We start from the raw sequence: 26,503 nt of genomic DNA, 5'->3' as shown, positions 1-26,503 counted from the left end.
TAGGGCTTTTCATTCACAGTCATTTGTTTCGAGCTTCCGTCATGTGTCACATAATATTAATATATCTACGTCATACGTTATTGGTATTTTACAATGATACAAACCAAAGACGTACGACGTAGATATATTAATATTATCTGACACATGACAGAAGCTCGAAACAAATGACAATCGATGAAAAGCCCTATATTTCCCACCACATTTCCAAATAAGACTGGTTAAAAACCTGAAGAAACACGGTAAGTACTATGTAGTGTGTAAATCCTTAATTTTGTGTAAGGACATTTATAAAATTAAAAGGAATATGATTGATATGACTAACAAATATCGTGTCTTTAGAAAAAATGTGCAGATGATTGTTAAAACAAAATATAATTAAAAATGATTACACAAATCACGTGTATAATGAATTGACAGTTGCTTTGTTTGGTATTTTTATATCAATATTTGGAAATCTTTTTGACGTTTTAACGTCACACTATCACGGTCCATTTAATAAACTGACATGAAATAGACAGATATTTCTTTGACAGTTAAGAGGAAAGAGACTCTCGAAAGTCTTATTTTATTTAACCTGCTTTTATTTACAGTTGTTCCAATTCCTTTTCATCCGCCTTTTTTTAATAATTACCATAATACTGTTAAATTACATAAAGGTTAAAAATTGGTACCTAACCTAGTGTAATGTGTAGTCATAGTATGTGTGTGTGTTGTTTTAAACTTAAAACTTGTTTTAAAAAATGTCACGCAAAATAAATGTTTTGATTACTCAACGATTTTTGAACTTGTGTAACTTTTAGGTTGTATGCTGGTGGCATATTTTGGTCATGACTTCCTGAAAATTATTACAAGAAGTTATAAACAATTACATAAAAAAATAAAAGCTGTAAGTTTTAATGAATTTTAAACTTAAATGATCAGGGAATGCATTATATCGTGATAAAGTAAAGAAAATCTTTTTAAACAATAATCTTATGTACACGTTTGCTTTTGCCATTTTCTTGAATTTATCTGATGAAAACAATCTCCGGATTATAGTAACAGCCAAATGGTTTAAATCGACCTCCGAACTGCAATTGAAGAAGAATTTGAAAATCTTCGCGGACAGCTTGATGGTACTTCTGCGGACCTGCCTGTCCGTTGCGAAACGTTGTAATAAATACATTGATCAAGATGGGCATCAATTTGAACATTTACACTAACCTTTTTTCGAATTCCTTTTGTATTTTCTTTGAATAAATTCATTTTGACGCTGCATTTTTTCTTTTAATGCAAATTTGTTGCCTGACTTATGTCGACCCCTGTATATTGTACTTTCTAGTGTAGTGTTTTTTAGATCCCCAAAATAAACTTACGTGCATAGAAATCGGCCCACTTAAAAATTTGATCATTTTTGATGTCGCATATTTCCTAAACCTTTGGCCGATTTAAGTGATTTTTTGAACATCTTATAGCCTGATTCTTTAACAATACCACTGTAATAATATTGTTCTGAAGCTATTTTCTTGTGGCATTTTTATAATCAAGTATATTCAAATGGGAAATAAGCCACAATTTTACCTAAAAATGATTTTATTAACGTTTCGACGCCCAAGTCGGGTGTCGTTGTCAAAATACAAAATAATATTAAATTCTAACGCGAGAATTTCAGTGCCACCGTTACATTTGGTTGTCTTTTTAAAGACAGATCACATGCTATGATTTTTGTGGCGGATATTCTTGAGTTGGGATTGATTTCATGTAATCGAATGAACTATCTTTTAATAAAGTCGTCCCAGGAACGCAACTCATCAATATTGGCAATATCATTTTAAAGTCGTCTACTTTAAAATGTATAATACGTGTCTGAATTACCGATATAAATGAGTCAGATTAAATAAATTATTAGAAGAATTTTTTACTAAGCAACAACATTTTTGTTTATTTAATATTATTTTGTATTTTGACAACGACACCCGACTTGGGCGTCGAAACGTTAATAAAATCATTTTTAGGTAAAATTGTGGCCTATTTCCCATTTGAATATACTTGATTGTAATAATATTGTTGCTAAACAGGTAAATTTTCATCGTATACCGGGTGTATCAATCAAACTGCTTTTTTTCTCGAAGTTCGCATCACCCTGTGGAATATTTTAGCATTTATAAAATACTGAAATTAAAACCCAACTATAGTCTCAGGTTTTCTTAACATTCTGTTTTTTGATTCATTCGTTTATGTTGGATAAAAAAGTTAGGTACTTTAACAACTAGACATGTTCTTCATCAATACACGGTGTTTTTAAATAAGTGCGACAAACTTTAAGGGGTAATTCTACATGAAAAAATAATGACAGTTGGCTTTATAAACGTATGTCCGCCAATGTTTCGTTTCCGAGATACGGGATGTTGAATTTTTTCTTACAAACTGATGATTTATTTATTGCTTTAAAACCAGTTGAAATATGCAAAGGCAATTTGGTAGGTTTTAAGAGATAGTTATTACAGATTTTTTGACATAAAATTTAGAATTAAATATTAACCATTAGCATGCTTTCAAGAGTTTGGATTGGATGACAAAGGGAATAAAAATAGATGGAGAATACCTAAACAACTTACGTTTCGCCGATGATATAGTCATAGTAGCTGAGGATCTAGGTATGGCAAGAGAGATGGTACAAGAACTCGTTGTAGCTACAGAAAATGTTGGTTTAAATATAAACATCTCAAAAACAAAAATAATGACAAATTTGGTACCCAACCAGAACATCAGTATTGGTGGGAAGGAAATAGAACTCGTAGATAGATATAAATACCTGGGACATGAAATTACGATTGGCAGGGATAACCAGACTCATGAGCTGAAGAGAAGAATCGGTCTTGGGTGGGCAGCATTTGGAAAACTGAGAGAAACTTTTAAAAGTGAGTTACCCACATGTCTAAAGAGAAAGGTATTCGATCAGTGCGTCCTCCCAGTCTTGACGTACGGATCAGAAACACTTACCTTAACTAAAGCCTCGGCTACCAAACTAAGAGTCACGCAGAGAAGAATGGAGCGGTCAATGTTAGGAATAACTCTGCGAGACAAAATCAGAAACGAAGAAATCAGGAGAAGAACAAAGGTGACTGACGTCATCGAGAGGATAGCCAGGTTGAAGTGGAGATGGGCAGGACACGTAGCCAGAATGACAGATGGGCGATGGACGAAGAGGTTATTGGAATGGAGGCCAAGAGAAGACAAGAGAAGCGTCGGTCGACCGCCTACAAGATGGACTGACGACTTAAGAAAGGTAAATAAAAACTGGATGAGGGCGGCGCAGGGTAGATGGGGTTGGAAACGAGGGGAGGAGGCCTATGTTCAGCAGTGGACTTTTGAGGCTGGATGATGATTAACCATTAGCGCGCATACGGGTAATATGATCGGTCATATTACCCGTATGCGCGCTAATGGTGAATATTAAGTTCTTAATTGTATGTCAAAAAATGTGCAATAACTACGTCTTAAAACGCACCAAATTTCATTTGCATATCTCAACCGGTTTTAAAGCAATAAAATAAATATTCAGTTTGTAAGAAAAAATTCAACATCCCCTATCTCGGAAACGAAACATTGGCGGACATACGTTTATAAAGCCAACTGTCATTATTTTTTCATGTAGAATTACCCCTTAAAGTTTGTCGCACTTATTTAAAAACACCGTGTATTGATGAAGAACATGTCTAGTTGTTAAAGTACCTAACTTTTTTATTATCCAACATAAACGAATGAAACACAAAACAGAATGTTAAGAAAATCTGAGGCTATAGTTGGGTTTTAATTTCAGTATTTTATAAATCCTAGAATATTCCACAGGGTGATGCGAACTTTGGGAAAAAAAACACAGTTTGATTGGTACACCCGGTATACAATGAAAATTTACCTGTTTAGCAAAAATATTATTACAGTTGTATTGTTAAAGAATCAGGCTATAACATGTTCGAAAAATCACTTAAATCGGCCAACAGGTTTAGGAAATGAGACATCAAAAATTGCCAAATTTTTAAGTGGGACGACTTCTATGCACGTAAGTTTAGGTAGTCGGTCAGACGCCATATGGTTATTAGTGTAACGAAATCATACATGGGTGGTTAAGGGTTAAAGGTATTAATAAACTTTTTCTACAAACGTGTTAAAAATGCAATTTTTAGCACTCCATAGGAGCCTTAAAATGTAAATTTAAAGCACTGGGTGCTTTAAAATTTTTAAGGCACTGCAGTTAAAAGTAAAATATCAAATTTTGAAAGCAAACGTCAAAATATTTATATTTCATTTATTAACATTAATATTAATAGTACAATTTGCGAAATTTGAAAAATGAATTTCTTGCACTGCAGTTTTACCATTTTCCATGGTTAAAAAAACTAACAGATGTCTGACAGATGCTTCAAAACTTCCATAAACAATTAAGTCAACAGTGGTTGCTAAGGTCCGTAATATACGATGCAATTTAAAACTACACCCTTTCAATGTATTAAAGGTTTTTTAAATTTAATTTAAACTGTATTATTGCATTTTTAACACGTTTGTAGAAAAAATATTGTATGATATACGTGTTAAAAGTACATCTTTGGGGGGGGGGGGTACGGTTTGAAATATTTAATTTTTTTTATTATTTCAAATAAATAAAAGTGCATACTTTCAAGAATACTCTCTGAAAATTTCAAAATAATCGGAGTAAAATTACCAGAGATACAGCGTGTTGAATATCTCTACCTTCGACTCGCTTTGCCGCGACTTCGCGCCAGCACGCTTGAGTGTAGTGAGAAACGTTAAACAACTGTTCGCCTTCTCTTTTGTAGATTACTGCTCGATTCAAAAAACATATTCCAACGTGCATCACTTTACGATTTGGCAGACAAATAAGAAGATGAAGATGGAATTGTCAAAACCTTAAACGCATTTTTCTCAAAACTGCTTTTTCAAATGCGGTGGACTGAAAAACTACTCGGCCGATCTACCTGATATTTTGCACAGATTTTCTTGAGACATTTCATGAGGTAACAACGTCGAGATATTTTTCTTTTTTTGCTTATTTTTTGTTCAACAATAATAAATCTGTTGATTTTCACAAAATTTTTACCAAAAATTTTATTTTTTTGATTTCTGAGTGATACCAAAAATTCAAAAATCATTAAAAATAAAAAAAACTCGACGTTGTGACCTCGTGAAACTCATAAGCTAATTAAATTTTTTTGAATTTTTTGTTTCGTATGATCTAGTGACGAGTTCTGATGTCCACCGCAAAATCCATTTTTTTGTGAACTGCCTGTCAAAATTTGTCACTAATTGCCTAGTTTTCAATATTTTGGATTGAATTTTTTTCTAAATATTCTTTGAATTGTACTTAACCCGGCACCTGCCACGTGGGGTGCTACCAGCACCCCATAACACATTTTTATCAAATATTTGGTATTTCAAGTTTGGTAACCGTGCTGTGCGTCATAGTAGCTTTCTATAATATTATATAGCATAGATGTGTTAGCGTTTGAAGTGGTTATTTAGTGTCATTCTGAACTTGTAGCTCTAAAGTCGAATTGGGGTGTCATCATCTGGCACTTTAAGTTTTAAATTTTTTTTTGTATTTTTGATAAACAGGTCAAATTTACATTTTTTATTGAAATAACTGATTTAAATTATTAATCTAGACTCTATACTCACTAAATCTTAATTTTTTTAGACTTGACTTCATTTTTTATGACTTGGTACTTGCTAATTTGCTTATAACACCTTTTTCATTTTATTTTTTAACTTTTATAACATATTAGTGGCTAACAAGTTAATAAAACATGTTTTTTTATATTCTTGTGTTACTCAACACATTATTTTGTTTTTTAAACAAGTAGATCACAGAAAATTTTTAAGGGGTGCTGTGAGCACCCCACGTGGCAGTTGACGCCTTGCAAAGCCACGCGGCAGGTGCCGGGTTAATATGTTTATTTAATTTAAAAATAAAATAATTGTACCATAGCTTCGAAAACAAATTCACAAAAATGTGGTTGATATGTTGATTTCAAACCATCCTTCCCTTAAGGCACTCATGTGAATTGCCTTCACATGCGCGTCTTAAAATTGTACTTTTAACACTTATATAATATATAACTATTTCGCGAATATCATAATCACGAATAAAAAAAAGGAAAACAAATTAATAATATATATATAATTGATGTTTATCATCTTTTATTAAATTTATAGTATTCATTTAAGTCGGTGTGTAAAGGTAAAGTTAGAGTTATAATAACAATAATACAAAAACATTTTAAACAATTTGTGATGATGACAATCACAGCTAATTCTAATAATATAATATAACCTATTGTTCCTCGTGTTTTGGTTGTATTTGAGAAAAGATAAATCATATACGTATTCGAATGAATCACTATAAAATGACGCACCTTGCATTAAAGAGGTTTGCGTATTACTGATATCGTTATCTCGCACGAAATCAAACAACTTGATTCTAGTTTTTTTTATGTTAAGGTCATTCGATATCCAGTAATTACGACTTATTTCGGGAAAGTATTTGAAAATTTTGCCGGCGAATTGAATACACGCGCTTTCAAAACAAACATCCTGATTTTTCCGAATATAAATATTTTTGGATGGAAATGTAAATAATCTCAAATTTAAAAATATGTGATGGCTCTTAAAAGCACGTGGTTCCGATTATTGTATATTTTAATATTATGGCTATGAACACAAATGGATTTATGAATAAAATTCTATGTTCAGGGTGATCCAATTTTTGTTTACTCTCTGCTAATGATGAAATACTCTGCTACTTATACAGGGTGTCCAGAAACTCTACGGACAAACGAAGACAGGAGATTCCTCAGGTAATTTTAAGACAATTTAACCAAATTCACCTAGTCCGAAAATGCTTCCTAAGGCAGCTAGAGCTCTTTGCAAATAGCATCTTGTAATTAGTTTTTCTTAAATACTCCAGAACGCTTCAGAAAAACAAAAATTGCTACGCATATTTATCTTCCAGAGATAAATTGATTCCATCCATTGCGAATTTATAGTACCGGTCATAGGCATCCGTTTTGGGTAGGGTAACGGTTATTTTATCGCATAACTTTTTTGTCTTTAAATTTTAAGCATTTTTCACTTTGGATTATTAAATTGTGAGGTATACTCGTACTAAAAGGTACTCATGATTTAAGTCTGCAAGACACACCGTTTTCTAGAAAAATCGATTTGAAAATTTTACTTCTCTTAAATTTGAAAAAAAATTTAAAAAAAACGATGTATTTTACCAATTTAAAGCAAGAGTAACTTTTACTACTAGAATACTTCATAATTTAATAATCCAGTGTCAAAAATGCTTAAAAATGAAAGACAAAAAAAAGGTATGCGATAAAATAACTGTTGGCCTACCCAAACCGACACGTATGACCGATGTTTCGTTTTTCTAGAGTTTTTTTTTAATTTAAAAACCGAAAAATTTTCAAATCAATTTTTCTAGAAAACGGTATATCCTATCGACTTAAAACAAGAGTACCTTTTAGTACAAAAAAGCTCACAATTTAATAATCCAGAATCAAAAATGCTTAAAAGTTAAAGACAAAAAAGTCATGCGATAAAGTAACCGTTGCCCTACTCCGTACCCAAAACGGACGCCTATAACCGGTACTAGAAATTTGCAATGGATGGAATTGATTTATCTCTGGAAGATAAATACGCATACCAATTTTTGCTTTTCTAAATAGAAGCGTTCCGGAGATATTTAAGAAAAACTAATTACCAGACACCATCTTCAAATAGCTCTAGCTCCCTTAGGAAGCGTTTTCGGATTAAGTGAATTGCGTTAAATTGTCTTAAAATTATCTGAGGAATCTCCTGTATTCGTTTGTCGGTAGTTTCTGGACACCCTGTATTTAACCCTTAACTGGAGAGGCCTCATTTTACCATACGAACGATCAAGGAACACAAAATTTTACGAAACCCTCCAAATAAATAAAGGAAGGATGAAAAGGGCCTAGCCGGGTAAGATGATGAAAAGTGCCCTCAACTCGATTCGAATTCCATATAGATCACCGTTTAGCATATATAGTGAAACTAACTTTCTGAAATTTTTAGCCCCCTAGGTGGTCATGTGACCCACCTAGAGCCTAATTAGGCTTTTTAAGTCTAATAAGTCTTTCTAATAAGTCTTCCTAGAGTCTTTTATTTTTTATCTCGGCCGCATCGAGAACTAGCGAAAAACTTTAAATAAAAAATTTGTAAGATTTAAAAAGTTCTGTGCGAAAAAATTTTTCTTTTAATTTTTGGCGGGAAATTTAAATTTTAGAACGATTTTAAAATTTTAAATGAGTATAAAAAAATAACTAAGACATTCGTTTTCACGAAAAAAATATATAACGTGTATTTTTGCATAATATTTCACCCTGAATTTTTTCAAATTTTTAAAATTGGTGAAACGCACCTTCAAAAATAAAAAACATTTTTTGTTTTTTTTTGATACAATTTTATACATATTTTTCAAAAAAGGTAACACCGTCACTGGAGCAGGTAAAAAATTTAAAAAGAATTGGGGTTTGCTTAATAAAAATTTTTTGTAACACCATCCATTTTCAAGATACAGGGCGTTGAAGAAAACAAAATTTTACACATTTTTTACGATTTTGCCGAAACTACTGGCAACATTGTAATAAAACTTGGCGGGTTTTAAGAGGTAGTTATTGTGCATGTTTTGACATACAATTAAGGATCTGATATTCATCATTGGTGCGCTTAGGGGTAATGGTCTGAACTTCAAAGAAAAAAGATAGTACGCCACTGACATATTTCAAATTAACAATCATTTTTAAATTCCTCATTCAATTTGCGATAAAAAAACTATCTTATCATTTTTTCGCCGTTTTGCTGCAAAAAATAAAATATCTTAACGCTTCCAAAGTATTCGAATTAGTTTTTATAATGGACGTCCGAGTTTACGTATGTAGATGTTCTAATAGAATATATATTAATATATTATACTAATAGAAGTTAGAATACTTTGTAAGGGTTAAGATGTTTTATTTTTTGAATAAAAATGGCGCGTCGTATGAAAAAATAGGAAGATAGATTTTTTGTCACAAATTAAACGAGGAATTCAAAAAGGATTGTTAATTTGAAATATGTCAGTGGCGTACTATCTTTTTTCTTTAAAAAGTTCAGACTATTACCCGTATACGCGCCAATGATAAATATAAAATTTTTAATTGTAGGTATTTCAAAAAATGCACAACAACTACCTCTTAAAAATCGCCAAATTTTATTACAATGTTGCCAGTAGTTTCGGCAAAATCGTAAAAAATGTGTAAAATTTTGTTTTCTTCAACGCCCTGTATCAGGCCCGTGCGCAGGGGGGGGGTTTTGGGGGTTCTAACCCCCCCCATCGAGAATTTTTCCACATAATTTTCCACTAGCAATAGTCCTTATTCTACGAAAGTCAAACCGACTTGATAATAATTATTTTGTTGTCAATTTTTGTTTCGACATTCTCAACTTTCTCGATCTTGTGCACGTTTTTTTTTTGAATTTTCCCGCCTTTTTTACCTCCTATTATCAGTGTCATTGTGAATGCAACCATCGATAGTATCGATTATGGAGACCTGTAAGAAGGAGTGGAAACGCAAAGCATCGTTTGTGGGCTAACTGATGTTTAAATTTAGTTAATAAAAATATAATATGTAAATTAACTACAGACCGACAGTCTGACTTTTATAACGTATGCGGGATGTCGAGGTCGATACGCAAAGAATTTTGGAGAAGTTTTTTTCTACACCTCGCAGAGTTAATTTATTATATAATAACTGAATATCAAGTCAAGACAAAGACACAATAAAATGTCTTCATTTATAAGAAAAGTTTCTTATTATTTTTTATTAACTTCATAACCTAACATGATACACATATGTCAAAACCCCCCCCCCCCCCCCATAAACGAATTCTGCGCACGGGCCTGCCCTGTATATTGAAAATGGATGGGATTACAAAAATTTTTTTATTAAGCAAATCCCAATTATTTTTCAGTTTTTTACCTATTCTAGTGACGGTATTACATTTTTTTGAAAAATATGTATAAAATTGTATCAAAAAACGAAAAAAAACCTAAAAAATGCGGTTTTTTATTTTTAGAGGTGCGTTTCACCAATTTTAAAAATTTGAAAAAATTCAGGGTGAAATATTATGCAAAAATACACGTTATATATTTTTTTCGTGGAAACGAACGTCTTAGTTATTTTTTTATACTCATTTAAAATTTTAAAACCGTTCTAAAATTTAAATTTCCCGCCAAAAATTTAAAAATAATTTGTTTTCGGACAGAACTTTTTAAAGCTTACAACTTTTTTATTTAAAGTTTTTCGCTAGTTCTCGATGCGGCTGAGATAAAAAATAAAAACTTAAAAAGCCTAATTAGGCTCAAGGTGGGTCACATGACCACCTAGGGGGCTAAAAATTTCAGAAAGTTAGTTTCACTATACAGTCGAACCCGCTTATTAGAATCCCTGTTATAGGAATATCCCGGTTTATGGAATATAAATTCGAGTTCCCGAAACGTTTCCATTTACTCCTTAATAAATTTATCCTTTTATTGGAATAGGTTCTAATTAGATAATACCGCTTATTAGCATATTTTGCAGGTCAACGACTATTTTTTTTTACAATTTTACTAAAAATTTAAATTATGTTTGGTTATTATGGTCAGTCGTCAAGGATTATGGATTAGATATTATTAGGGTAATAAATATTTATTACTTTGTTACGAGTACCAATTCGATCTTTAGCCGACAAATGCATGGGTCATAAAGTAATTTTTATTTGTCTACACAAAGGCACTGTTGCCTGCTATAAAATTGTTAGAAGCAGTTTATTTAGAATTCACCCAGAGAGGCTTATGGCTTTGTTAAATTCAATTCATCCATTTCTTGCCGCCAATAAAAGTTCCATTCAACCAATGGATTAAGGATGACCGCACGGATTAACAACAAAAAGCTATAATTACCGATAATTTCTCAAGAAAAAATAAGTAATTTTGTTATATGCATTTTAATAAGAAAATATTTACATATCTACATATTGCATACATTTTATATTAATTACCTACTGCTACTGTATTCATTCACATATATAATATGTAATTTGGTATTTAACACATACATAGATAAGTAGTAGTTACACTACTGTATTATTGACGTAAAAAGACCTAAAACCATTTACATATACTGATTATGTAGGTGTACGTATATGATATACATATTGGCATAGTATGTAAAACTACACATTGGCATAGTATGTAAATAATATTATTACGTATATTCGGTACACTTATTTCGACTAGCCACCAATGATCGGTTATTAGAATATCCCGGTTATAAGAATATTTTTGCCTGGTACAAAGGCTATTCCAATAAGCGGGTTCGACTGTATATGCTAAACGGTGATCTATATGGAATTCGAATCGAGTTGGGGGCACTTTTCATCATCTTACCCGGCTAGGCCCTTTGGGAATATGTAGTTGAAATTGTCTATTATTGTATAAGAAAAAGTTTACAATTCTACATCCCCTCCATTTTACAAAAATTAGAAAATACGGGGTGAAAAAATGTTTCTCGGGGCTAAAAAAATACGTTCAAAATAAGTCCGGAATTGGATATACATAATGACTAATTCTAAGCAACTTTTGTTCTATAGAGCTTTTTAAGTCAATATTTTTCTAGTTATTTGCTAGTGAATATGTTCATTTTTAACAAAAAAAAAACATGTTTTTGGACGGTTTTTCGGAGATAACTCAAAAAGTAAGTATTTTAGCGAAAACTATATTGGATAAGTATATAGTAAAAATATAGCTTATAAAAAATTGAAAAAAATGGTGTATGCGTGAGGTCTGCAGACACAGTAGAAGCAGAGTTGCAGCTAATGAAAAGTAGGTTCTTCTTTGTCAAATTCCAAATCGGATATTTCAATGTGAAATAACCAAAAAACGGAGCACTTTCCTGGGAAAATTCATTACAACTTTTTTAAAGAGTTAAAAAAAAGGTTTATTTTTGTTTTTTAAAAAACTTCAATATTAAAAGTAAGTGAGTTACACTCAAAATATTGTTGGTCACTTTTATTTTTTGGTAAAAAAATGGCGAAAATCACCCCCTAATTAGCTTCTCCAATACCGGTTCACAAGTTACTTTATTTATGTATTATTTATATTATCTATAAGTTTCATTGGTTTAAAGTGCTCAGTTTTGAAAAAAATGGGGTTTAAAATAAAACATTTTCATTTACTTTGAAAAAAATCGAAATTGTTTATGGAATTAACTTAAAAATTATTAGTAATACCAAAAATCTCATAATAAAATGTACCTTTTGCTTTTCTGAATATTTTTGATTTTTTGTTTTCTTGTTAGACAAAAATTGGTTATGATAGAGCTGTTCCAAATTTGCCTAAACTCATGATTAGTTACTCGCTCAAGCCATTTTAACTACATCTTTTTTAAAAAGAAGCACTTTGAACCGATGAAACTTACAGAGCATATATAGATATATGTATAATACATAGACAAAGTAACTTGTGAAGTGGTAATGATAAATTTTGTTTGTGATGCTAATTAGGGGGTGATTTTCGTGATTTTTTTACCAAAAAATAAAAAGGACCAACAGTATTTTGAGCCTAACTAACTTACTTTTAATGTTACAAGTTTTTTTTAAAACAAAAATAAACCTCTTTTTAAACACTTTAAAAAAGTTCAAATGAATTTTCTCCGAAAAGTGCTTCGTATTTGGGTTATTTCACATTGAATTATTTGATTTGGAATTTGACGAAGAAGAACCTACTTTTAATTAGCTGCAACTCTGCTTCTACTGGGTCTACAGACCTCATATACACCATTTTTTTTCAATTTTTTATGAGCTATATTTTTGCTACCGGCCACAGAATAACTAACTATACAGAAGCGAATCTGACTGTCGTTTCCATTGATTTTGTTGGGACTGAAATATTTGACCTTGTGTACCAGTTACAGAATAGAACTTGATGTTCTAAGGAATAGACCTTTCCAAATGATGTAATATTTTTGACAAATAATTGATGGATTCGACCGTTACTTGATGGAAGTTCATTTTATCTAACAATAAAACACTGAAAACGTTTGTTTTCTATACTTCCACAAAATTTATTATAACTAAGTGACTACAGCTGTTTCGGCCTTTCAGCCTTTCACTTGAGAAAGGCACTCCGCCGAAACAGCTGTAGTCACTTAGTTATAATAAATTTTGTGGAAGTATAGAAAACAAACGTTTTCAGTGTTTTATTGTTAGATTTTTGACAAATAGTTAATAAATAAATATGAAATATAAAATTTAACTAGAAAAATAAATAAAATATAAAATAAAACATATATACATACATATCTATAAACAACTGTCACTGTCAGTCGCAAAAGTGAAGTTGCACCAGTTACGTGACGCATGAGCATAAAATTTATGTTACCGTTTTCGGCCTCAGTTTCGCTTCTGTATGGTTAGTTATTCTGTGATCGGGCTATATGCCGTCTGACAGACTAGGTTTTTTAAGGAGACAGGTTAAGGTTAAGGGGACAGTTAATGACAGGTTTTTTTAAGAAGATAATAACCGCGTAAATCTATATTTTAAATTTATTTATTAATATAGTACCGTATACAAAATATATGTTGATAAAAAGTTACAATAAATAAATTTAAAATACGCTTGGAAAGTTGACAACAATAATTATGTTTGCATTGTGCATGTTACCATGGAAACAGTGATATGTTTTCCTAAACTATCCAACTATCCTCAACTCAACTATCATTCCATCGCGATGTAAACACATGGAAAACCGGCAGAGAATGAATGAAAAATTATTTATTTCCTAGTGCAATGGCCGACTTTTCTCACTGCGTGATAAATTTTTCGTTTTGAATGTATGTAAGTAGTGAGAGAAAGTTGCACATTGTAAAGCATCCATAGAAAAAGATAATTTCTTCCGAAAGTCAGAACTTCCGTATATCACACTTTGCAACAACCTGTACAGTAATCAATAATACCAAATTTCACACTTACCTCTTGTAAACGATCAAGCGCCCTAATGTGATCCAAGGTGTCGATGCTAGGACTCAATCCGCCGTGCAGACAGAAAATTTGACTATCGACGAGCGCTGTTAGGGGCAAATAATCGAACAGATCGGTGAAGAATTTCCATACATTCGCGTTTCCGTATTTCCTTAGACATTCATCGTAAAATCCGTAAACTTGTGTGATTTGTCTTGATTCGTGGTTGCCTCTCAAAATTGTAATTCTCTCTTTGTACCTGAAATAAATAAATAAAATGTAAAGGCTATATTAAAAACGTATCCACCTAATAGTAGTACCAAAATCTAGTGATTAGAAATTTACTATTCTAATTAGGAAATAAGCCACAATTTAAGTTGAAAAATGATTTTATGTCATACCGGTTTAATATTGTGTATTTACTACTTAGTTACGAACTACATAATGGTATACTTTATGCCCCCGCGGGCATAAATTGTACGTTTTCCACGTATTCCTTGTATGTTTCTTTGGGTTTTTTCGGTAGCAGATTCCCAGTCACTTTTTTATCTATTTCTTCAGAAATATCGAATTTATATTGCATTTAGACTTTCTTTTTGACAATGTCACATAGAAAAACTTTGTTTACGTTAATACCAAATTGCTACCCAACATCACTTTCCTAGCAACGGTACTAAATACCTGCTGCGATACAATATGACTTCTAATTAATATAAAATAAAATTAAAACTTTAATTGATGCAATGAACAGGTATGACATAAAGTTATGTATGCACCACGTGCATTATTAGATGTTTATACCCTCAGGCGACATATAAACTCTCGGGCCAGAGGCCCTCGAGATTATAAGCTTGTCGCCCATAGGGTATAAACATCTATTTAATGCCGTTGATACATAAATAACTATTATTGACGTTTTGAATAGCAAGCTGAAAATTTGTTGATAGCTTAAGGGCCGGTTGTTCGAACGCTAATCAACAATGATCACTATCAAATATTTAATTACTGTCACAACTGCCAATGTCAACTTTGGTTGGGTTGCTGAAAACATAATTGATTATAATTATGAGATCAGTTAATCAATTAACATAACAATTATTAACTTCATAATTGTAATCAATAATTATGTTTTCAGCAACCCAATCAAAGTTGACATTGACAGTTGTGACAGTAATTAAATATTTGATGATGATCATTTTTGATTAGCAATCGAACAACCGGCCCTAAGGGTGTCTAGTCGGACAAACTTTGATATATAGGAACAATTTAACAGGGGAAGTTTTAATTGTGGAACAGGTTAAAAATTTGGAACGGTCAGACCACGAAAACGTCACATGTATTTTGTCCGACAGAACTTCCAATTGATTTGTTACATTTCATTAAACTCTCATGCAAAAATCAGACTGCTATTTATTACCAAATGGGAATTATAACGAGTTGAACACGTAGAATATGTCTAATGACAGGAATTATGACAGGTGATAAATAGCAGTCTGATTTTTGCATGAGAGTTTAATGAAAGGGTAACAAATCAATTGGAAGTTCTGTCGGATAAAATACATGTGACGTCTTCATGGTCTGACCGTTCCAAATTTTTAACCTGTTCCACAATTAAAACTTCCCCTGTTCCAGTGTTCCCATATATCAAAGTTTGTCCGACTACATACCCTTAAGCTATTAACAAATTTTCAGCTCGCTATTAATCAACTTTTTTTTCATACCCGGATACGCGGGATCCAAACCTATAGGAGGTTACTGGATGAAACATAAATACCTTTATCAAAATTTTACTATGTAGGTACTTTTATACATCTATCTCCATATATTTGCGTTGTTTGTTTTTGAAATTCAGTATCTTATTCATAAACTTATTTATAATTAGACGTTTTATTTAAATTTCGCGATAATTTTTTTATCTGCCAACAATATAATAATAAACTTATTATGTAGTTCCTAATCTTTTTTGGATTTTTCGTTGGATTGAGGTTATCTCAAAATTTGTCCAAGTTACATGTGTTTCCTAGTAGTAAAATGTGTACCGATTATATTATCACTGGTCAAATACACATTTTGGGACAGGAAGATTTATTGGTAATACCAATATGATTCGGCATTCTAGTATCAAAATTAAAAACAAAATATGGCGTAGTTTGTACGAAGCCAAGACTATTTGGGGAGTCTCATTGAAGAGGGATTCTATCCATTTTATGGAAGATTTTCGGAAATACACTCACCGGCACAAAATTCCGCCGCTAAAAATGTTTGATTAAGTTTAATAACTTATAACTTTATTATTTGTACTCCGATTTTCAAGAATCTTGCATCAGTCTGTAGTACATACAGTGAGCACGTAAAGGTTGGAATAAATTCATTTTCTCGAGAATGGACTACTTTGAAAAAGAATCCCGAAACAGGTCAATTTTTATTTTCAAACTGCGACTTTTTGGCATATGTATCATACTAGTGACGTCACCCATCTGGACGTGATGACGTCACCTATAATTTTTTTAAACGAAAATAGGGGTCATGTGATAGCTCATTTGAAAGGTAATTCAATTCTCTATTCAGTAATATAAACACTAACATAATTATTTATACAAGGTGTCCAAAAAACCGTTTTTTGAATTAAATTATTAAAAAATATTGACATAAAAAGAAGAATGTGTGTAATTTATTTAACTCAAAATATATTTAATTGCTATCAAAAAACATGAAATAATGTTTATTTGACAAATAAATATTGTTTTTTGCATAAATTCAATATTAAACAACATGCACCCACCTTCCTCTTGACAGTTTGAACATTTAATTTAAGCGAAAAGCAATGATTATTTTTCAAATAAACATTTTTTCTGTTTTCTGAGTGCAGTAAAATGTATTTTGAACTAAATAAATTACATTTATTCTTCTTTTTATGTCAATAAATTTAATTCTAAACAATTTTTTTTAGACACCTTGTATAAATAATTATGTAAATGTTTATACTACTGAATAGAGAAATAAATTACCTTTCAAATGAGGTATCACACGACCCCTATTCCTATTTAAAAAAATCATCGATGACGTCATCACGCCCAGATGGGTGACGTCAGTAGTATGATATATATGCCAAAAAGTCGTAATTTAAAAATATAAATTGACTTGTTTCGGTATTTTTTTTTAAATCGGCCATTCTCGAGAAAATGAATTTATTCCAACCTTTACGTGCTCACTGTATATTAATATCGTTTGCTATTATTCCGGTAACAAATTTTTTTTGATTAGATGGCATTATACGTGGCTGAATGGAAGCGGTGTATTTTCTCCTAATTTTAAAAAATTCTGTGGAAAAATTGAAGAGCTGATTTTGTTTGATAGTCCTTCCGTATTATACCAGAGGCGTCTCTAAGATTTTGTTTTTGTTTTGTTTTATCCAAATATCTCTTTTCTTGTAAGAGCTGCGCAATTTTTTGTAAATAAAAACAGAGAGGTGGCATTCGGATTTTTGCAGATAAAGTTAGGTGACACCTTCAGTAATAATAATTGACTTATGCACCTTCTCAAATATGCCCGGAACATTAATAAAAAAGAATGTGTGTGTGTACTTTGTACGCACGTAAGAAAATATTCTTCTATTATATAGGTAATTTCAACGAAGTAAATATACTTAACAGGTTATTTGTATTTTATTTAAAAATTAAATAAACTTTCTTATCTACCACTTTCAAAATTTTTTTATTAAAACAACCAAAAATAAAAAAAAGTGTGAATCGCCCAGGATTCGAACCCGCGTCATTCCAATCACGGAGCTAACGCCCTTCCAACTACACTAGCGAGGTCCTTATAACTGACATGTAAGTTTCGAATATAATTACACAACACATAAAATGTTATGCCTACATAATATGTTATTATTTTACTACAGAGAAACACAAATCTAAAAACACAAGAATTATAATAAATAATACATTTACTAAAAACACTAATATATTCTTTTAATGACTTATTTGCACGGATACAGATACATAAATACCTATCTTGAAAGATTAACAAGGAACTACATACTGTATGTGTGGGCAGGCGCGCAGATTTATGTACAATTTTACCCTCAATCGAATCGCGCCTAAACAAGAATATCTTCAAAAAAATTAAAATATTTAAAAATTTCGAAAAACATCGATTTTTTTCTGCTTTCTTTGCTTATAACTTTAAAACAATTCGTTTTGGAACAAAGTCGTACACAAATAAAATAAAGATAATTGTACAAAAATGTCTTAAGGTATTACCTTTTCTGCAATATAGCAATAAATACAAAATAAGGGGGCAAAATAGGCCTGTTGTTATTCAATGTTTCTTAACCACTTTGGTGGCACTTAGAACCTTAGTAATTCGCTTACAAAATTCTTATAACTTAAACAGTCTACCAAATTTCATTAAAATCGACCTAATAGATTTTGCATAATAAATTTGCAATGTAAATGTTTTTAAAAAACTTCAAATTTTTAAAAATCTTTCTGAACAAAAAGTAGACTATTTAGAAGTTGGCTAATTTTTTTACATATAAAGAGGTGCTCTACCTATCTAATACACTTTACAGAATTAAAATCGGATTATTTAAGGGGCCTCAGCAATGTTTTAAAATTATAAACAATTTTTTGGCTTATAAACAAATAGCTTTGTTTAATAATAAAAAAATTTATTTTTAGCAATGCAAATAATTAAAACCGGTATAATTTGACTTAAACTTTCAAATGCTGTCAGCAGAATTGCTATTTTATTTTTTAATCAAAAGTTATTCTCGTTCAAAAATTGCAATTTTTCGATTTTTTGAAAGTTCCACCGCGTTTATCTCAAAAACTATGCATCCTACGAAAAAACTTGTAAGAACATGGTTTGCTTAGAATTACCCAAGAAATACAAAAAAAAAAAGTATTATTTTGCGAAAAATCGATGTTATGTAATTCCCCAAGTTCTTTATTTATAACAATCTTATCGACATCCGGATCAACTGTTACCCAAAAAATTCGTGTTCTACGTCTACGGGTCAAAATACATAAAAAAAAAATTGGGTAAGTCCATCTATATAAAGGAGCTCGTATAGCACCCCCTCCTGGACACAGCACTAATTTATTTATAAGCCAAAAAACTGTTTATAACTTTAAAACATTGCTGAGGCTGCTTAAATAATCCGATTTCAATTCTGTAAAGTGCATTAGATAGGTGGAGTGCTTCTTTATATGTAAAAAAATTGACAAATCTTTGTATGTTCTAGTTTTTTTGTGTGCAAGATTTTTAAAAATTTTAATTTTTAAAAAAAGTTTAGATTGCAAAATTATTATGCAAAATCTAGTAAGTGAATTTTAGTGAAATTTGGTGGACGATTTTAGCACATTACAAAAATTTTCTAAACGAATTAGGAAGGTTCCAATTGTAACCTAAGTGATAGAAAAACATTGAATAAGGACAGGCTTGTTTTGCCCCCTTATTTTATATTTATTGCTATTTTGCAGCAAGGGTGTTAAATTATGACATTTTTAACCAATCGTATCTGATAGAAAATTTAATGATCTTTGTTTTATTCCTATACGACTTTGTTCCAAAATGAATCGTTTTAAAGTTATAAGCAAAGAAAGTAGAAAAAAAAAACGAAATTTGTTGAAATTTTTAAACATTTTATTTTTTTTATTAATGTTCCGTACATATTTGAGAAGGAGCATAAGTCAATTATAATTAACGAAGTTATCACCTAACTTTATCCGCAAAAATCCGAATGCCACCTCTCACATCCACCTAAAAACAGATCCTTCCTGGTCTATAAACATAAATCTCTTAAATATAGGTTGGATTGATAAGATTAGAATGGCCCGCACGCAGCCCAGATCTAATTCTATCGAGCATTTATGGGATTAACTGAAAATAGCTATTCGCCATCATCCTACGCCTCCAGAAAATTTGCTACAATTATGGCCCTGGTAGAGGAATATCGGGCTATTCCCCAGGCAATGATAACACATCTTATTTATTCGATGCCAAACAGATTGCGAGCAGTCGTTCGCAACAGATAAAAAGAGTTGCAGAAAACTGGCTACAACTGCCCATTGTAGAACACATTGTAAGGAACTGAGGAAGGCTTATATCCAGGAATGGACGTGATAGGCTGATTGGTGATGATATAGAAGCTGAAGTTTCAATGATATGGTGAAACATATCACTACACAGCACATGTAACAACCCATTTAATGTACAAAGTGTTTGGTGATTGCATAATTTCAAGTTTTGAGCGTGTGAATTGGCCTGCAAGATCTTACGATTTAACACCTCTGGACTATTTTCTGTAGGGATATGGCAATACATATTTTTTCACTTTATCTGCGTTTTAATTAATTTATGGAAAACAATGTACATACATACCTGACTTTCAGTGCTACCAATAAGGTGACAGTCTCAACAGAATAGTATCCACGATCTACATAATCTCCCATGAACAGGTAATTAGTGTCTGGGCTCCTACCTCCTATCCTAAACAGTTCCATCAGATCGTGGAACTGTCCATGGACATCTCCACATACTGTTACTGGGCATTTCACTTCTTGTACATTTGATTCTTTTGACAATATTTCTTTAGCCTGTAACAAATTTAATGTTATGTAAAAACTGAAGTATCCACATCAGATTGAAAGAACACTATTATGTATTCAGTTCTATGTTTGTTTTACTATCTAATTGGTCATAAACATAAAACAGACTGGTTGACGAATGCCTCTTTGAAAAACATTGGCAGAACAATATAAAATAACTATAGTTGGTTCGCTAAATTCAGACACAACTGGCTAGTGATTTTAGTCTGTAATTTTTTTGTTTTTTGCCAATTTTGCCAAAATTGGCAAAATTACTAACTATTTAGTAATTATTAACTATTTAGTAATTATTTTTTTTTGACAATATTACCAAATTGGAAAATTTACTTACTAAAATCACTAGCCAATTATGTCTCAGTTTAGCAAACCGACTATAATAAAGTTTTTTATACATTTAGTCAAAAATCTGTTTTAAGGTTTGGAGATTTTTAATTGCTCATGTTTATGGTAGACAGCAGTATACTTTATTCATTGAACTTAAATCCCAATGATTGTCTAGTATTTTGTTGCTACATTGGTCAAATTTTGATTGGACTTTGGACTGAAAGTGGCTAGTAGTAGTTACTATACAACCAAGCACATGTGTTCCATATTAATTATTGTAATGTAAAAGTAAAAAATTATTCACATGCAGTTTATCAACAAAATAAAGATATCAATTAAAACAATGGTTTAAATGTTTATTTTTGAAACTTTATAGTTGTTTATAGATTACTATTTACAAATGATTACAAATTTTTAATCACATTAATAAATACAACTTTCCATGATTCATCTTTTTTTGATTAAAATTTGCAGTAGTCCGTTTTTTTCAGCTATTAAAAGTAATGTTAGGAGTGTTTATGTTGATAAATAAATAAAAAAAAAACAGCGCGTGGCACTTAGGGAGCATAGACAGAAGTAAATACTTGTAATTACTACATATATTATACACTCACCGGCACAAAGATTAAGTTGGACAATTTATATTGATGCAAGCATCTTGAAAATCGGAGTACAAATAATAAAGTTATAAATTGTCAAACTTAATCAAAAAGTTTGAGTGGCGCAATTTTGTGCCGGTGAGTGTATGTATCTAGAATGCACTAAAACAGCGGTTCTCAACCTTTTTGAGTCATGTACCACCTACAGTTCTTTTTATTATTTTTGGTGCCACCTATATTTTGAGATTGTATTATCAAGACTTACTAAGTATGTACTATTTTAATTTTTTGTTGTGTTTTGTGTACCACCGTAAATATGTAATGATATGTACCACAGATTGAGAACCGCTGCACTAAAACTTAGTTACTGTTTATCTACACGGGTTTAAAAATCCATATTATTGCAATATTTATTTATACTAGTATATCTATAATTGTCATTTAAATAAATATTTACTGACTGTTTAAATTATTTATCTAATCATTTAGATAATGTATTTAATGTAATTGGCTAATTAGATTTATGAACAAAAAATTATTAATTTTTGTTTACTATGAACAATTAGATTTATTAAATTGAACAGAGTACTTATTTAAAGGAAGATGGATAAACAACAGTGTGTTGTGCTTGAAGTCAAGAAAAATACGGTATTCTCGAGACTTTCACCCTGCCATGTATCATGTATCTGACAATTTTTTTGAGTTTCATGGATTTCGATAACCCAAACCTTTATGTTTCCTGCAGTGGGTTGTTTTCTATTATCCAGGTTCCCAGATATTTGTAGTGGCCAAAGATACTACCAAAACTACTTTAATATTTGACAAAGTATTTACAATTTAAGTTAATTTCCCTTTTTTACTCCATGTTTGTTTACATTGAACAACTTTAAAGAATAAAACTCCTATTACCATCCAATTAGACCATTTCTTAATCACAATTGTTTACTTAAATTTTCCCATAGTAGAAATAATTAGATCTTGTTTTGCAATCTAAAATTGAATCACCACAAACACAAATGAAAGTTATTTTCTCTCAAGGTTAGTATTGATGGTAGTAAGATTGATATATCAATTAACTCCTTGCAATATTATCGGAAATTAAAGAATTATTCAACTTGGTATTTTTGTGTACATTTGAATAAATTTGTATTTTCCCAAATATTCACAACCATTATTTACAATTGAGTTAAAATACCTGCATAATATTTAGATAAAATAAAATAATTTACTAAGTTAAAATTTAAAATGTTTAGGGAACTACTTAAGAGGATCGGTACGTATTTTCGGCTGCAATGCTATTCAAATGGTGATTCATTTTTTTTGAATCCTGAGAAAACTAATAAGTATTTTTTAAAAATTTAAACGCAGAATGAAAGATCACGTTATTAGCGAAGGCCGAAAGTCCCTGAGAACTTCTATAATGTTTATTTTAATAAGTTACAGGGATGAAAAACTAAGAGAAAATTTAGTGTGATTTTTAATTTCAAATATATCATTCAAAATAAACTTTTTATTTATTCTAAGGGACTTTCGGCCCTCGGTAATAATTTAGTCTTTCATTCTGCGTTTAAATTTTTCAAAAATATTTATTGGTTTTTTCAGGATTCGAAAAAAATAAACACAATGCCGTGGTAATATTTTCCAAATCTATCTTTGTCTTACAACGCACTCAGCCGAATATAATATTGTCAGCATATATTGTCAGTCAGACACTGACAATCAGTGACAATTTTAAATATTTGACATTGCATCGGGAATATGTTGAGTTATTGATTAAATATTATTGATATATAGTGTATTTGATAAATAATTGATTTAAGACGTGAACTTAATAAAAAGTTATTTATTGTGTATTATTTGTGGAAGATCCAAGCAGAGAATACATCAGGTTAATATATTCTGTGATCCAAGTATTTTGTTGTTAAAGATGTTCAAAATTGTAAGCGTTCCATAACAATATATTATTAAAAAATCACTTTATAGTCTGTTTGCTAAACTCAGACGCAACTTTCTAGATATTTTAGTCGGTAATTTTGCCAATTTTAACAAAATTGGCAAAAAATAATTTTTAAATAGTTAATAATCACTAAATATTTAGTAATTTTGCCAATTTTTGCAAAATTGGCAAAAAACAAAAAAATTATCGACTAAAATATCTAGCCAGTTGCGTCTGAGTTTAGCGAACCGACTATAACACTTTTCCTCTTTTCTCGATTGAGTATTAGTTTCTGTTGTACAAATAAATTATTACAATCACTGAATACATAGTTAGTGAAAAAATTATCACATTTATTAACTGAATTAATAATTTGCAATTATAAAAATAACAGTTATCCAAGAACATTCAAAACCCATCTCTTTAAATTAATGATGACATTTTCAAGTAGAATGACATTCTAGTAATGTTTACATATCCATACCAGTGTGAATCTTACTACACGTAATTTGCCGTGTAAAGACAGAAAAAGTAGGAATACACGTAAAATATTTGCGAATTATGTACCCATAGCCTTAATGTAATTAGATATGAGGACAATACAGTAATTCTGTCAGAAAATATCGAAGGTCTCCAAATTTAGCTTGATCATATTTACAAAGTAGGAGGCAATAAGCATTAAAATAAACTAAAACACGACCAAATTTTCAGTCTTCAGTCATAACTAACCCACATCCAGAGGTGGTATGTCAATTAAATAAATGGAGTTTAAAACGTTTAAATTACGTATTTGGTAACTCTTATAACGGACCAACTAGATCCAGACATAGTAATAAAACACAGAGTAGCAATGACTAAAACTACTTTTATGAAAATGAAGTCATTTCTTTGCAATAATCATCTCAGTTTAAAACTAAGACACACAATGTTAAGTGCTATGTTTGGTCTGTACTTTTGTATGGTGCAGAAGTGTGGACACTAAAAGTATCGACCATGAGCAGAATTGAAGCATTGGAATTTGGATTCATAGATGGATGCTGAAGATACCTTGGACAGCAAAAAAACCTAATGAGAAAGTACTAAGGAGGATCAACAAAGATATAGAACTGCTAAAGACTGTATAACACTAGAAAAAGTCTTATCTGAGGCATATAGTGAGGGGAAACGAATTCGTGTGCTGAACGCAAACTCATGATGCACCTGTTTGCACCACTGTACGTAGTGGACAGTCAAGCATGATGCACATGGGTGCATCACCACATGGAAGGGGATAGAGTGGCAAAATAAAGGGCTGTAGAATAGGGAACTTGCATAAAATTTTAAATTCGAAAAAAATTTTATAAATCACAACAGAACATAATTTAAAACATGTATCAAAGATTAAAAAGTTTTGTTTGGCTTTCGTTTGGCCCCTAAAGATGATTAAAAATTCAAATTAAAACAGGTGGCCCAAAATGCGTCGTGACGTCATTCGTTTAAATTATGTTTACATTCTTCCAAAAAAGTAAACAGAATTTAAAATTAGACATTATAAACGTTACTAGTAAATACAGTTATGTAACCTCACAAGTGTTTTTGATCGTTTGAACTATTTTAAATTGTAAAGGTTCTCCAAACCAAGGCCAGAAAACAAAAAAAATATATATAGATTTTAAATTTGTACTTGTTATTATGAGGTTTTAAGGCGTGAAATTTTGGAAATCTTATTTTTAAAGGAAACTGAATATTATTATACAATAAAAAAATGTGCAAGTTCCCTATTAGGTTTGGCATTCGTTTTGACACTGACACTATTAAATGACATTTAAAATAGTTCAAACGATCAAAAACACTTGTGAGGTTACCTAACTGTATTTTCTACTGACGTTTATAACGTCTAATTTTAAATTATGTTTACTTTTTTGGAAGAATGTAAACATAATTTAAACGAATGACGTCACGACGCGTTTTGGGCCACCTGTTTTAATTTGAATTTTTAATCATCTTTAGGGGCCAAACGAAAGCCAAACAAAACATTTTAATATTTGATACATGTTTTAAATTATGTTCTGCTGTGATTTATAACATTTTTTTCGAATTTAAAATTTTATGCAAGTTCCCTATTGTAGGAAGAAAACATTTTAGTCTCACATTGACCATACTGTTTCGAAGGCATTTAAGATGTTGGGTTTTGTATTACGTTCATCAAAAGATTTGTCAATTCACACAATAAAAATCTTTAATTGCAGTATCGTGAGATGAATTATTGAATATGGTTCTATTGTCTTTTCACCTAGTTATGCATATCAAATCCTAAATATTGAAAAGGTTAAAAACACATTTTTATGTTTTGTAGCTTTTAAGGTGGGTTTAACAGTCGGAAATTATACTTATGACAATATATTAATGAGACTAAATTTACAAACTTTTGAACGCAGAAGAGTCATGTTGGATATTTGTTATCTTTGCAAAATTATCTCTGGTGTTATTAACTCCGAAGAATTGTTAGGTCTTGTATACTTTAATATACCTGCTAGATTGACACGAAATCCACAAATATTCAAGGAACAAAAGGCGTGCTACAAATTATGGTCAATATGCACCAATTAGTAGATTGACCCTGTATGGAAACAAGTTTAGTCATCTAATAGATCTGTTTGGTTCTTCAGTTTCCTCTATTAAACGAGAACTCAGGCGTCTTGAATTTTGAATTCAAAAAATTAATTAGATTTAACTGTTATAATGGATTCAGTTGTTTTCAACAATATTTTATATTCTTTTATTTTTTATGTTTGTGTTTTATACTTAGTTGTAGTTTTACATGTACTTATCTAAATTTTATATTTTCATTATTAGGACGAAAGATCTGCTTTATTGTATTTTGTATGTATTGGGTTTATCCCGTTAATAAATAAATAAATAAATAAAACAAGTTTCTTGGTTAAAAATTATTTGTGAATGGACTCAGATATCACATAAG

The 26,503-nt window shown here is 30.8% G+C and overlaps 1 protein-coding gene across 1 annotated transcript in view; it reads right to left on the bottom strand.

Moving 5' to 3' along the window:
• The window catches only part of LOC114342112 (serine/threonine-protein phosphatase 2A catalytic subunit beta isoform), a 40,021-nt gene that overhangs the window by 5,381 nt on the left and 8,137 nt on the right, over positions 1 to 26,503 (bottom strand). The window contains exons 2-3 of the mRNA XM_028292899.2: positions 20,459 to 20,673; positions 14,081 to 14,327 (exon numbers count right to left, since the gene is read on the bottom strand). Coding sequence (XP_028148700.1) covers positions 14,081 to 14,327; positions 20,459 to 20,673 — 462 coding nt within the window. The remainder of the gene's footprint in view (positions 1 to 14,080; positions 14,328 to 20,458; positions 20,674 to 26,503) is intronic.

The sequence above is a fragment of the Diabrotica virgifera genome, chromosome 8 (assembly GCF_917563875.1).
Source record: "Diabrotica virgifera virgifera chromosome 8, PGI_DIABVI_V3a".
Taxonomy (NCBI): domain Eukaryota; kingdom Metazoa; phylum Arthropoda; class Insecta; order Coleoptera; family Chrysomelidae; genus Diabrotica; species Diabrotica virgifera.
Note: the sequence above shows the minus strand (reverse complement) of the source record. Positions and strands in the feature narration are given on the sequence as shown.